The following is a 14,351-nucleotide window of genomic DNA, read 5'->3' as shown; positions in this document are numbered from 1 at the left end:
TAATTGGTTTCTCGGTTCTCGTTTAAAATTTAGCGGTGTTTCAAATCTACAGTCCAAAGCATGTGTATTGATTTTGAATTTGTGTGGCTCAAATATCCCACCTCAGATATGTGGTGTTTGGAATTTTGAATTCGTATGGTGCAAATGCACACGTCACTTACTAATAGGACCGGCAATTAAGACGGATCTAACCGAAGCCCGATGGCTCGGCACGATTATATTTTCACCGACCCTATTTTTTGTGAGCCGAGTCGAGTTTTAGTAAATGAGGCCTGGTATCCGAAATCCGAAAAAGTGCATGAGCCAAGCAAGCTTATACTAATGAGGTCCGATATTATGTGAGCTTAGTTACGAGGTCCAACAATATGTGAGCTTGAGCCAACACATAGCCTGATTGCCAACCCTACTTACTAATAACTCTTTTTTAGATAGTACGTGAACTTGAGCCAACACATAGCCTGATTGTCAGCCCTACTTAGAAATGGCAAAATAATTGCATAAAAGGTGTTAGTACTAAATACACAATATTTCATAGCCAAAAAATCCAACAATTTCAAAATGCTGCCAACTTTGTTAATGATGTCCTAACTACTACTTCCAGCTCGGATTTTTATTTGTTTAAAGTAATATTAACGTTACAAATGCCTCCACTGTTATCAGCAGGCACTTGTTCAAGAAAACCGAACTGTAAGAATCTACGTGTGGTTGCTTATATACATGTAATTTCCCCTCCAAAAAAATTAACCGATTTCTCTACAAAAATAACAACTCATCCAGCCAAAATAATAAAACACAAAAAAACACTTATTTCAGGAGCTCACGTGTATTGAGAAATGAATTCATCGGGCACCATCCAATCTCCGCTAGCCTGTAACACAACAAAAAGTGCAAGATGATTAATATTTTGAGTAAATTCCACTCAGGATCATTTTATTTCTTTGAAGGGTGAATTACGGATACCTCCTGAGGTAACACTAAATAACTTATAAACCTCTGTGGTATTGGTAATTACAAAATGAATGATTTGTCTAAATTACCCTTTTATTAAACAAATAAACTATGGGTAAACTACGGGTACCCTTGAGATAAGACAAAATATTACATTTACCTTCTTGTGGGTATATTACATTTACTCCCATGGGGGTAGATTTGGAAATTCATTCCCAATATTCCATGGAATCTTCAAGATTCCGTTACTCATGACTCCGTAAAGGTATAACTCCGTCAATGCGTAATTGTAAGACGGAGAAATAGCTCAGGAGGGTATTTGTTTAACAATACCACCTTTGTAAGTTATTTAGTCGGGGTGTCCGTAGTTCACCCTTTATTTAAAGTTTTGCAGGAAAAAAAACCAAAAAAAAAAAAGAAGAAAGAGGTAAATGAAAATTATGACAACTTACCTTACATAGTTACAATGAGAAGATGTCGGAGTTTAGCTTACGTTATAGCCTCCTAAAAAACAAGAGAAGCACTCAAGATGTTTCAAGGATTGAATAAACTCGAGCCACCCGTATTTAGAGCTATTAGAACAGATATACTCGTAAACAAGGCAAGCCAAAGCAACACCGATCCTGCAAAATTAGAGCCCTCATTAATAAATTGGATAAAACACGAAAATACTTTAAAACTAAACAACATTCAACAAAAAAATATAATAAAATAAAAAAAAAAATACCTCCAGTACGATCAGAATCAACCTCGGGAGGAGTTTTTTGCCCAGTCAATTCCGACGAATCAATACCAGGATCAACAGACTTCTTGTTCGATGTTTCGGATGCCACTATCTCTTTAAATTCCTCACTCACTAATAGAGCCGCTAGAAGATCCACAAAAGATTCCTTATTCGCATCGATCAAGTTATCTTGTGCACGCTCCTCGGATATTGCAGCACGTGATTCTTCAGAATCGGACGATTTATTTTCGGATTTTTTAATATCATCAGACACTTTTTTCGCCATCCTTTTTTCATCTTCTTCATCCTCAACGTATGCTTTGTAAGTCAATCGTAGTAATATTTCTCCGACAGATCCTTTGCCAAACGGGCTCCACCCCCCTTGGAGCACAACCGCCCTTTCTTCCGGGACGGTATCTTTTAAAGATCCAAGATCAACCTATAAATATAGTATTTTTTTTAAATTAGAAAATAAATAAAGAAACGAAAAATAGAAAGTGTAATTTTTCGGACAACGTTAAAGATACCTTACCTCTGCAGTACCTACTGTCAAGTCCGTGAACCCGAGTGAGTCCTTTACTTCAATTCGTAACTTTTCTTTCATCGGATTAGAAACTAACATGAAAAAATCCTGCGGGATATAAAAGAATAAATAAATATCAGGTATATTAATTACACATAAGATAACTGCAAAGCGGTTGAAGAACTAACTTGATTCCATATTGGTTGACCAGGTGGACCGATGACAGTAGTTTGACTGTTCCGCTTACTACGTATTACTTGATTTCCCAATTTTAAAACAACGTATGGATCTGTTTTGCCTGAAATTTGAAGAGCAGAAATTACGACGTAATATTAATTTGAGGAGATATTTACGTGGACCAAAAGAAGCAAACATTTGATACCGTAAAATATATAGGTGAGTTTTTGCGCGTCTAAAAGTGTGACCGATAATTCTCCAGCAAATTCATAATTTCCCTCTTGAATATCTCCGGATTTGGGATCGTTTGTAACGGGTCCACCAGCTTTTCCCTTCTGCTGAAAGTCTAGAACAATCTTTTTCGGACGCACAAAGAGCCTAGGTAAATCCTCGGTCAGAAGCTTCTGTAAGAACCTGGAAAGCAAAGTAAAATATTGCTTAGACTTCATTCTCGTCTATCACTAACTTTTTTTTTTCAAAATCAAAATTTAAATATAGGGTAAATTACAAATACCCCCCTGAGGTATGGTCAAATTACAAAAACACCCCTCTTGTTTGGATAATTACATCTACCCCCCTCAACTATGATTTTTTCTTAGACCTCCACCTTTATGGTGCCAAATTCAACATAGTCATCTTGATTCCGTGAAATGTGCTCTAGTTTGTACTCTTTTTGTGTAAAAAATACAGTTTCCGATGCACCACAAACTGATATATACAAGCTAAAAATCACATATTATGATCATCTTGCTTCATAATGTAGAGTTTGAATGGGGTAAAACGGGTACAAAAGTGATAATATTCCATATAATCTCGAAGATTCCACTAAATTTGATGAGTTGAGGGGGTGGTTGTAATTATCCAAACAAGAGGGGTGTTTTTGTAATTTGACCATACCTCAGGGGGGTGTTTGTAATTTACCCTTAAATATAATATTCAACTATCGGTTTAGAAATACCACTTACATTGAGAGAACAGGTATTGCTGAGCATATTTGCAGACGACCACAAGAAAGGGACAACATAAAACGGAAAAATTAGTACGGTTCTCCAAATATATCAATTCAAATAATTGCATGGTTACATAAATTATATTCGAACATTCTAAAACAAGAATCAAAGCCCACCACATTCTTTTCCTCGACACACCCGTCGCATTTCATAACTCGAGAAGTTAATTTAACAAGTTTCATGCTTTCGTGGCAACCAAGGACCAATACAGCATCTTCTCTCATTTAAAAATAAAAATTAAATTAAATTATATCTTCGATTTTAAAAAAAGTTTTTTAGGTAAGAAATTGAATCTATTACGGTATAACGTGACTTTTGTAACAAATTTCTCAGAAAAAAAATTTAAGATAAATTGAATGCAAAAAAAAAGTGAAAACGTAACATACCCATTAGATTGAACAAGCGAAATGGCGACAACTGGAACTTAATCTTTGGAAGAGAAACAAAAGCCCATGAAACAGAACCTATCCATGGATCTGTCGGTATCAGTCTCAATTTGACCCAAAGTTCACCATCAATATCAAAATCTCGTACACCCACTGGCAGAGAAATCGGAAATATGCCGAACTTAAGTGTCAAAAGTAGAAGCATACGTGCACCACCGGTGTATCGAATGCCTATTTGGTATCTAAGAAATGCAGAAAAAAATATTATTATTTACATAAAATACAACTCGACAAACATATACGCATAATGTACATAAACTGAGAACCTAATGCAACGGATTATTATTCTGTATCATTTATCGAGCTAAGTGTTTAGCAAGATTTTATGCTAATTAAATACCAAGTAAATCACACGATGCCACATAATCTTTATTCGAAAGAGTGAAAAGAAATGCTCACTGCAAGTCATTATTGCGACGAGAAGTTCTCCGCTCGATGCTTCTAATGGACAAAGGGTCATCACCCAAAGAGAACTGTTTGATTTCAACTCTCTCGACGTAATCGGGCTTCTTCAGATTATCAATAACCGGTTGCATCAAACCAATGATCCAATTCTCGATCCCGCCTCTGTAAACCTTCCAAAGCTTCCCCAAAACCATGTTCACCCACTCGACCGATTCCTTCCTCTGCAAATCCTTCTCAAGAAGCATGGACATGGTATTCGGAACCTGCATCCAACTCCTTGCCTTCGTCCTGCTGATAGTGATTGCATCCTTCTTTTTCGGGGTCCAGATTTTATCCCAAATTACACCTACGAAAAAGAAAACGACGAAAAGGCCCAATATTTTAGGGTTTATAGGTGGGGTTGGTATTAGATGGATGACTCCAAGCTGAGTTCGCAGCTTTTCGACAATGGGGTCTTGCCCGAAATTCGGGCTGTAGTAATTGCTGTCACTGTCGGCATTGATGCCGGATGAGGATGCGTGATTGCTATTGGTTTCCTCTTGGTTGGCGAATCGCTTCAAGATGATGTCTTTCGCGCCGCCTTGGGAGGCGGCGGCGGCGGCGGCGGTGGCGTCACGGCGGAGGTGGTGATTTACGTTGTCGATGCTTGATTGGGGTTGGAGGAGAGCCCATCTGACATTTTTGACGGTGGTTCTGTCTCTCCCCCGGCGGCGGAAACGGCGGCGGGGGAGAGGGGCGTCGCTGCAAGGGCAGAAGCAGAAAGGGGGCGACGGCGAAAGGGGCGGCGAGAAAATGTATTTCCTGTGTGGGAATTCGCGGATTAGGGCTGAAGTATATTGCGCCGATTGCAAAACCATTAAATCGTGGGGTGGGGGGGAATCCAGCACACAAGAAGCGGAATTACGGGGGAAACATTAATGGATAAATTGAGAGCAAATTGAGCTGCGATTTTTTGATTCAAAATTGCCGAAGAAGGAATTGAGTATGTATAAGAAGTAATTGAAGAAGAATGAGGGTGGCCGGTGGTGGGTGGGTGGCCGGTGAAAATGGGGGTGGCCGGTGGGGGTTGGGGAATGAAAATGGTGGTGTTGACGAATTTTGATTTTGGGAGGAAAAAAGATAGGCCAGTTAATAAAAGAATATTCTTTTTATTATTTTGTCATTTTATACTGCGGTTTGAGCGTTTGAAAATAAAAATATAAAATGTAATTTTTTTTTTTGTAAAATATTTTAGTAAATAAAATAAAATACATAATCATATAATACAGATTTCAACTAATTAATTGTAAAAATATTTTAAATTAAAAAACTGGTAACAATATTTTAAAAGGTTAACTTTTAAAAGGTAATTTTATTTATGTGGTGTTTGTTTGTAAGAACTTATTTAAAAGTAGATGTTATAGATTGTGAGTTAGGTGGTATTTGCAAAAGATTATTTAAAAGCATAGGCTAGTAATTCTGAGTTCAATTGACATTAAGTGATTAATTCTAAAAGTTAGGGGTGTTTGCAAAAAATCTAGAAAATCAATTTAAATAGAAAAAACAGGTTCATTAGTGTTTTAAAATTATAGCTTAAAGCTATTTATTTTAAGAGAAGCAAATGCAAAAGTTGTTTTTGCAAAGACCTAAAAATAAATTATGTGAGAAAAAAGTTCATAATCTATTTCACAAACAACATTTAAAGTTGGTTTCAAGTGTTTATTTCTAAAATTTGGAAGTGCTTGCAAATTTATTGGAAAAAGCAGGACAATGGGTGCTTAATAAATTATAACTTAAAGTTACTTATTTTAAAAAAAGCAAAAACAAAAGTTCATTTTGCAAACTTTTAAAAATAGATTATGAACAAAAAAAAACTCATAATTTATTTGTAAAAGTTTTTGCAAACACCACCTTAATCAGCGGTAGTTAAAAAATCTCGAAGATACCTTCAGAACAAAGAGAATTGAACTTTGTGGCAAGAGAGAGGGCTAAAAGCATTGCCATTGCATCTAACAAGAAAAGCAACAACTCAATTCTTGAATCGGAATTCATTTTTAGATTCCAATACCCAAAAAAATTAAACAACCAACTTTTTTTTAAAATTATTTTTGTACTTACCAAAAATAAAATTGATTTTTTTTGGAAGAGATCAATTTTGATCCGTTTCATCCAACATTTACTCATAGCCTGCTGGAACCAATCCTCTTGGGCTTGATGGGCCTAGCTATTATTTGTTTAATTTGGAAGTCGGCCCATCACACATATGGAGGGAGGGAGGGAGAGAGAGACTTCAATTTACAAATACCAAAATGACATTAAATTTTGAGCTGCCGATATTTAATATAAATCGGATTTCACTAATTTTTTAACATGTGACACTCTTAAGTCTAAACTCTTAATAAACCACGTTGATTATAATTAGGGTTAGAGGGGTCACGGATTATGCTGGGTTTTTTTTTTATTCTTTTTTTTTTTCAACTATTAGAATCCTAATTATATTTTTATTTAAACTATCCACGTGTCAATCATTCTATGGCATCCGATTTTCATATTGAAAACATGCCATCCGGTCTAAATTTGCACCATATCAAAATCACTAAAAGAGTTATCAAAGAGTTGACATATCCTTGCAAAATGTTCCTTCCCTAGGCCGGTGTGGGCGTTAAGTAGTTTCATCGAATATTCATCTTGACGAGGGGGTAATTTGGTAGATTAGTTCTTAAGTATGAAGTCCTTGGCGGAAAAAAAAAAAAAAAAACATGTATTCTAATTTATTGGGTATTATGTTCGTCTCCGAATAATTATATTTTTGAAGGTGAACAAGGGATACCGTGACAGTTATCGATTCCGTGCAGGGTTTCGGAGAAATGTTGCACATCCCATGTTCACAATGTCCTTCATGCAAGTGCAAATATAGGAGCTTACACATGTGCTACCCATTGGATGCCGCTGGAGATTGGTTTGAAATTGATTTTCATGCGACAAACTCTCGAGCCTACATCAACGAAAGCAAAAGTGGTGGAGATGGTCCTGAACAATGACTGGTGGAATAACATAGTTGTAGAATGAATAAAAATGTGACGAGAATAAAAATTTAGCATGTGATCGGAACTAGAATCAATGAAAACACAAAATAAATCCAATAAAACAAATTAAGATCTCATAATTACGAACCGGTGATATCCTATGTAGCACAGACACGACGAACAGCGGAAACGGACATGGGGAAACTCGATTTTCCAAAAAGTTGGATACAGAAACATGAGAAACGTGTAAATATTAAAATAAAGGGGTGCACTCGTAATTTCTAAAAAAAATTATAAAGTTATCGTCAATTATATATTTGTATCTACAAAGTAATAAATTATACATAATTTTCAAGTTCCAATCTGAATATTCATTCCATAAATTACATTCAGGGCTTATAAATTTATTTTAGTACGAAAGTAGTATCTGCGAAAAATATTAAAACACCACTAGAAGTGAAACAAAGACATAAGATTGAAGATTCTTTTATTTGAAATGCGTTTTTGGATTCTTTTTTCTTTTCTTTTTTTTTGTGGAAAAGCGTATTCGTTTTTTCATTATTATCATAAACATCCCCAAAAATTTTAAATATTTATAGAAACGGCCCTGAAATATTTCCAACGGGTGTAATGAAGTTTCAATTTCCGAAACATGTACGTCAAAGGTGATATCACAATCCTTGAGATTTGAATTAGACTTTGTTGGCAATCAAATTTTTGATAAAACAAAAAAAAAAAAAAAAAAAACAATTTGGAAGAACCGATTCACAAGTGAAATAGGAGATGATGAGTTAGCAAATCAAAAGTAAATTGGAAATAGAAATAGACAACCCCCAAAGAAGGTGTCTTTGTGGGGCCCTATCTTCACATGTTTCTAAAGTGTCTTCCAAATACAACCAAAATATATGAAAAGGAATCAAACCAAAACGAACAATATTAGGCTTCTTGACTTTCAGACGACCCGACCCAACCCGACCCGACCCGTCTCGTATATGAGACAAAACCCTTACCATTTCCAAAAAACAAAATCATTTTTTTCTTCAATCTCTCTTTTATTCATGTTTAAAAAAAAAACATATTCTACTTACAATAATTAGATTCCATTATGTTTGTTATAGTGCTTACTTAACTATTTAGTCGATTTAAGTGTGTTGCGTTACTCGCAGAAACTTGTTAAAAAGTAGAATTGTCAATTGAGTTGGGACTACCTAAAATCATAAGGCTGGACTTGATTTTAAGTGACTTGAACATAGTTAATTGTAGTGGAGCCAAGTTGTAGCCATTTTAATAAACTAAAAAGTTTTACGAGTCGAACTTGAGCTTATGTAATTTGTTATAAGTTCGACTTGAGCTTGATACCAAAATCCGAAAGAATATATGAGTTGAGTTTGAGTTTAGGACTATAAAATCCGATGGTACATTAAACTTGAACTTTTAATTGAACGGTTCAACTGTCACCCTTATTAATTTAATTTTTAGGTAAATTACAAAAAAGAAAACCCTCATGTTTGGAGAATTACAACCACCCCTCAATTATGAATCTTCTTACACGTTCACCCTTATCGTATCAAATTCAACAAAATCTTCTAGATTCCGTGGAATGTTCTCTAATTTTGTACTCGTTTTGTACAAAAACTCATTTTCTGATGCACCACAATCTGATATTTACAAGTCAAGCAACACATATCTTGTTTCCAAATGTGGAGCTTGAATGGGTAAAACTCGTACAAATTGAAGAATATTTCACATAATGTAGAAGAACCTACTAATTTAATACTACAAAAGTAGACATGTAAGAAAATTCAGATGAGAGTATAGTTTTCTCTATCCAAATAAGAAGGGTATTTTCGTAGTTTCTTCATATCTTAATTTTTAGAAAGAACACATTAAATTCGGTAGGGATATATTTCCCAATATTTACATATATTCGAATAAGTGGGCCCGGCTCTGAATAAAAAGTAGAATTGTCAATTGAGTTGGGACTACCTAAAATCATAAGGCTGGACTTGATTTTAAGTGACTTGAACATAGTTAATTGTAGTGGAGCCAAGTTGTAGCCATTTTAATAAACTAAAAAGTTTTACGAGTCGAACTTGAGCTTCTGTAATTTGTTATAAGTTCGACTTGAGCTTGATATGAATCCAAAATCCGAAAGAATATATGAGTTGAGTTTGAGTTTAGGAATATAAAATTCGATGGTACATTAAACTTGAACTTTTAGTTAAACGGTTCAATTGTCACCCTTATTAATTTATCTTTTTGGTAAATTATGGTTGGTAAGGTCAAATTACAAAAAAAAAAAATCATGTTTGAGGAATTACAACCACCAATCAAATTCAACAAAATCTTCTAAATTATATGGAATGTTCTCTAATTTTGTACTCGTTTTGTGCAAAAACTCAGTTTATGATGCCACCACAATCTGATATTTACAAGTCAAGAGACACATATTTTGTTTCAAAATGTGAAGTTGGAATGGGTAAAACTCATACACACTAAAAAATATTTCATATAATATAGAAATATTTCACTAAATTTGACACTACAAAAATAAACACATAAGAAGATTCATAATTGAGATGATCGTCGTAATTACGAAAACAAAAAGGATATTATTGTAATTTGATCTTCCTTGCCGTAATTTACCTTAATTTTTTGAAGGAACACATTAAATTCGGTAGGGATATATTTCCCAATATTTACATATATTCGAATAAGTGGGCCCAGCTCTGAATACAAGGCAAAAAAAAAAAAAAGAATAATAAATAATAATGAAAGAGACAGAGTGGGGCCCAGGTACAAGACAACTCTATCATCATTTTATCATCGTCCAAAATCAAAATCACTTTCCCCCATTTCTCTCTACATTCACTGCATACTCTTCCCTCCACCTTCACACATATATATATATATACATACAGTCATATATATATATATATATGCAATCAATATCAAATTCCTCGAATTCTCTCAACTGTTAGTTTCATTCAATGCGAAACACCTCGCCATGTCAGAACCCTGCAATCTTCAAGTTCACGTCAATGGCCGCCAAACTTTCTTCCTCTCTCAGGTCACAATACATACATACATACATATTTTCTGTATCTATAATGCTACTTTTCCATTTCTGTAACTGATTTTTTTTTGTGTACAGAGAATCATGTGCAAGTACTCAACCAAGTTGAGGAAGATAATCAAGCAGGAAAGACGGAGGACCCAGATCAAGGATCCGGGTATTCGGGTCGACGATTTCCCGGGCGGGCCGGACGGGTTCGAGCTCGTCTCCAGATTCTGCTACAACAACGGCGACACTCCGATCACCGTCTCCAACGTCTCCCTCCTCCACTGCTGCGCCGTGTTCCTCGGCATGACGGAGAAGGCAACCCCCGTTAACCTCCTCCACCAAACGGAAGTTTTCCTCGACGGAATATTCCACTGGCCGTGGAAGGATATTCTCACCTGCCTCAAGAACTGCGAGCCCTTCTTCCCCTGCGCCGAATCGTGCGGCCTTGTAGAGAAGCTCCTCTGCTCTCTCCTCACCAAAATCGCGCAGAATTCCGATGCGAATTCGCTCTCCGTTTCTTCGTCTTCGTCCTGCTCCTCTCCCGAAACAGCCCGAACTTTAAGCACACAAGGTGTTTGTTATAATGGCTCAATGTCATCGAGAAAAGCCGCCTCATCCGCCGCTTGGTGGTTTCAAGATTTGACGATTTTAAGCCCGAAAATAATCGAGCATTTCCTCCGTTCGCTAGGCGCCTACGGCGCCGAAAACAACAACCTAGTCCTCACAAGATTCCTGCTCCACTACCTCAAAACCGCAATCCAAAACAACAAGAATCTTTACACTCCGACCGAATACACCGGCCTAGCCGACACAGCCGTACACGGCGTCGTTCAAATGGGGAGCACCGCATTCTCTTGCAGAGGGCTATTTTGGGTGCTGAGGATCGTGTCGGGTTTCGGACTCAGCAGAGAGAAACGAGGTGCATTGGAGAGGCTGATAGGGGAAATGCTCGATCAAGCGACGCTGGACGATTTGTTAGTGTCCGGTGGAAGCAGTAACGGAGGGGCGTACGATGTGAATCTCGTCGTGAGATTGATCAGATTGTTCGCTCATTGCTACGGCGACGATGATGTGTCCTTGCATAGGATGAAGAGAGTCGGGGAATTGGTCGACATGTACTTGGGAGAAATCGGGCCCGACCCGAATCTTAAAATATCGAAGTTTCTCGGAGTTGCCGAGAGCCTGCCCGATTTCGCAAGGGATTCTTTCGATCATGTTTATAGAGCAATCGACATCTATCTTGAGGTAATAAAGATTTCATTATTATTTTTATTTTTTAGCAATATTATAATTAATTTATAACACACTTAAATTTGTGTATATATTCATCTGCATATAATCTTATCCATGTTGTTATCTTCTAACTATCTGCTATGGAGATAATGTATTGATGGTATGTGTTTGGGGGTGGGGGGTGGGGGTAGGGGGTAGGGGGGGGGGGGTGAGGGGGGTGGAAATAAATAGAAAGAAATAAGACATAAGACAAAGTATCTGTTTCTCCACTTGGGAATTTGCTAGCAAATTTGAGCTTTCTCATTTTCCAAGTGTATGTATGAAGTTAAAACTTGATACGACGGAAATTTACAGTTTTCACCCCTTAAGTTTGCAATAATTGTACATTTGGTCCTCCATGTTTACAGAAAAACACATTTGGTCCCTCATGTTTCAATAATTCGACACTTTTGGTCATTTCCGTCAATTTACCCTTAGTCCGTCAGTTACGGATAGTGATGGGCACACGTTTGATTCCGTTAGTTTGCACAGAAAATTGACGTAAATGATTAACAGTGTTTGAATTTTTGAAACGTGAGGGACCAAATATGTTTTTTCGTGAACATGGGGGACCAAATGTGAAATCGATTCAAACTTCAGGCATGAAAATTGTAATTTTCCCCTTGATGGAGTGTATTAATTTCTTGATTAACAATAATTAAACCATGTGGCAATAATTTATGTGAAAGAGAGTGTTTAGTACAAATGCATGTGTATTTTATTTGTCTGTTTCTTGTGTCTTTGTGTGCTGTGAATTAGTCACCTGTGAATGCTACAACTCTTGGACAGATACTAATTGTCATTTATCTAAAGTTTGGGATGCACATAATATTCGATTAGCCATGTTGTTTTACTTATTATTTTTATTAAAATACGGTTACCCTTGAGCTAAGGTCAAATTATGAAAAGGTCCCTCATGTTTGAGTAATTATACATAAACCCTTGTTATGTCAAACCCTTGTTGTCCAATTTGTACCTGTTTTACCCCATTCGAGCTCCACATTTTGTAACAAGATGATCATAAGATGTGTCTCTTGGCTTGTAAAGATCAGATTGTGGTGCATCATAAACTTCATTTTTGCACGAAACGAGTACAAACTAGAGACCATTTCATGGAATTTAGAAGATTATGTTGAAATTTGACACGTGTGGACGTGTAAGAGGATTCATAGTTAAGAGGGGTGGTTGTAACTACCCAAATAAGAGGGAGTTTTTTGTAATTTAACCTTACCTCAGACGGCGACTGTAATTTATCCAAAACAATAAAATAACATTCTTGCTACTTGTTACAGTTTTTGTCTGCATTATTTGCAACTCAAACATAATAATAAAATTTAAAAAAAAAATAGTCACGGGATTTTGTTTAGCATACTTCCCGCCAAAAATTAACACATTTTCTACATGTGTATGTATAGTTTCTTGATTTTTGATGAAAAAAAAAGAAGAGATTTATCTACTTTAATTTCTGATTGAACTTGAAACTTATAAACCCTTCTTCAAATTGCAGTCGCATCCATCTGTTTCGTTGGAGGGGCGATCGAAGCTATGTCGATGCTTGAACTACAAAAAGCTAAGCCTAGAAGCATGCAAAGACCTAGCGATGAACCCTCGGATACCTCCGAGAATCGCGGTTCAAGCACTGGCTTCTCAGCACCCCTCTGCAGCCACCTTAAAAACGGAGGAATTCGCGAGTGACAACGACGGTTCAATAGCCGGCAGCACTAGTTGTCACAAAATCGACGATTATCAGTTGGTTCTGTACAAGAACAACGAGAGCGACGACGGTAGAAGTAAATCGGAGGAGGGCGGAGAAGAGGAAGAAGAAATGAAAACGAACCTCGAGAGAATGCAGTGGAGGGTTGTCGAATTGGAGAAAGTGTGCAGAGAGATGAAGGGTCAGATGGCAAAAATGGTGAAGCTTTCGCCTCAGCAGAATAGACATCTGCCTAGAATGTGCTGACCAGAAAAAACGGTGCTGAATTACGACATCATACTTCGTTTCCTTGGCTTTGATCATTTTGCTATTTTTTTATTTTTTTTGAATAAGTTATCGGGGTTATCGGAGTGAACTTTTACTGGGAATTTGTAATTTTTGTTTGTAAAAAATGATAATAGATAGATATTAAAGATTGAGAATGTGGCCGGAGTCTATTGTAGCCGGTGCATAAGATTTAATAGCAATATTGTTCCAAGATACGACGACCTAATCTCGAGGCTCGAGCTATGAAGACTAGTGAATTTCGAGAACAAGAAACTCGTAAAATGTGTTTGAACTATCTTTACGACTGACTGTGCTACATATGGACTCCACTAGTTCGAGTTATAGTCCAACATAATAACACAAATAGCGACATGGAGTTGGCCAAGTGACGCAAATTCAGTGTACTCGGACTCGAGATAGAACCATGCGTTAAGATCGTTTTATCACCTTTTTGGTTGTGAACAACATCATAAGATTCACTATCAGATATTACTAATGGAGCTTAAAATATTACACGGGCGACGGCAATATGACGATTTCCTAGCTACTAAAAAGGTTTAAGGGGCTTAAATTCTCTGTCCAATAAAATAATGCAATGGGACCTTAGTGAAACATGCATTGACAATATTCTTAGTTTCTTACTACTAAAGACTCTATTTTCATGGGAAAAATTCAAAACAAAAAGTTTCTGAACAGAATCAAGAATCAAGAATCAAGAATCAAGAAAAAAGAGGTGTTGCAGATATACTTGCAGAAAGTTAAGATGTTTCCGATTAGGTAAGTAGATGGATATTAA

At 36.5% G+C, this 14,351-nt stretch overlaps 3 protein-coding genes across 3 annotated transcripts in view; 2 read left to right on the top strand and 1 right to left on the bottom strand.

Moving 5' to 3' along the window:
- The window catches only part of LOC105973849 (E3 ubiquitin-protein ligase, putative (DUF177)), a 51,779-nt gene that overhangs the window by 14,367 nt on the left and 23,061 nt on the right, over window positions 1-14,351 (top strand). The window lies entirely within an intron of this gene.
- On the bottom strand, window positions 528-5,363 carry NTMC2T5.2 (Calcium-dependent lipid-binding (CaLB domain) family protein). The gene is made up of 9 exons (XM_012984142.2): window positions 4,228-5,363; window positions 3,769-4,010; window positions 3,338-3,356; window positions 2,578-2,786; window positions 2,384-2,493; window positions 2,205-2,303; window positions 1,676-2,111; window positions 1,401-1,571; window positions 528-868 (listed from the first exon to the last, which is right to left on the bottom strand). Exons 1-8 carry the CDS (start codon window positions 5,088-5,090, stop codon window positions 1,483-1,485), a joined length of 2,067 nt encoding a protein of 688 aa, XP_012839596.2. The 5' UTR covers window positions 5,091-5,363; the 3' UTR covers window positions 528-868; window positions 1,401-1,482.
- Window positions 10,099-13,715, top strand: LOC105959979 (Phototropic-responsive NPH3 family protein). Its single transcript, XM_088818633.1, has 3 exons — window positions 10,099-10,308; window positions 10,393-11,547; window positions 13,082-13,715. The coding sequence occupies exons 1-3, from the start codon at window positions 10,246-10,248 to the stop codon at window positions 13,532-13,534; spliced, it is 1,671 nt and encodes a 556-aa protein (XP_088674759.1). The 5' UTR covers window positions 10,099-10,245; the 3' UTR covers window positions 13,535-13,715.

This window comes from Erythranthe guttata, chromosome 5 (assembly GCF_056151865.1).
Source record: "Erythranthe guttata isolate IM_541 chromosome 5, IM_541, whole genome shotgun sequence".
NCBI lineage: Eukaryota > Viridiplantae > Streptophyta > Magnoliopsida > Lamiales > Phrymaceae > Erythranthe > Erythranthe guttata.
The sequence above is the reverse complement of the archived record's forward strand: the minus strand, read 5'-3'. Positions and strand labels throughout refer to the sequence as shown.

What these genes read in the sequence shown, in the direction of transcription:
- LOC105959979 (XM_088818633.1), top strand. Translation starts at nt 10,246, where the DNA reads ATGTCAGAACCCTGCAATCTTCAAGTTCACGTCAATGGCCGCCAAACT. An exon ending in AAACTTTCTTCCTCTCTCAG is followed by an intron (nt 10,309 to 10,392) that starts GTCACAATACAT and finishes TTTTGTGTACAG; the next exon opens with AGAATCATGTGCAAGTACTC. An exon ending in CAATCGACATCTATCTTGAG is followed by an intron (nt 11,548 to 13,081) that starts GTAATAAAGATT and finishes TTCAAATTGCAG; the next exon opens with TCGCATCCATCTGTTTCGTT.
- NTMC2T5.2 (XM_012984142.2), bottom strand. Translation starts at nt 5,090, where the DNA reads ATGGTTTTGCAATCGGCGCAATATACTTCAGCCCTAATCCGCGAATTC. An exon ending in ACTCACCTATATATTTTACG is followed by an intron (nt 2,494 to 2,577) that starts GTATCAAATGTT and finishes TTCAAATTTCAG; the next exon opens with GCAAAACAGATCCATACGTT. An exon ending in GTCAACCAATATGGAATCAA is followed by an intron (nt 2,304 to 2,383) that starts GTTAGTTCTTCA and finishes TATATCCCGCAG; the next exon opens with GATTTTTTCATGTTAGTTTC.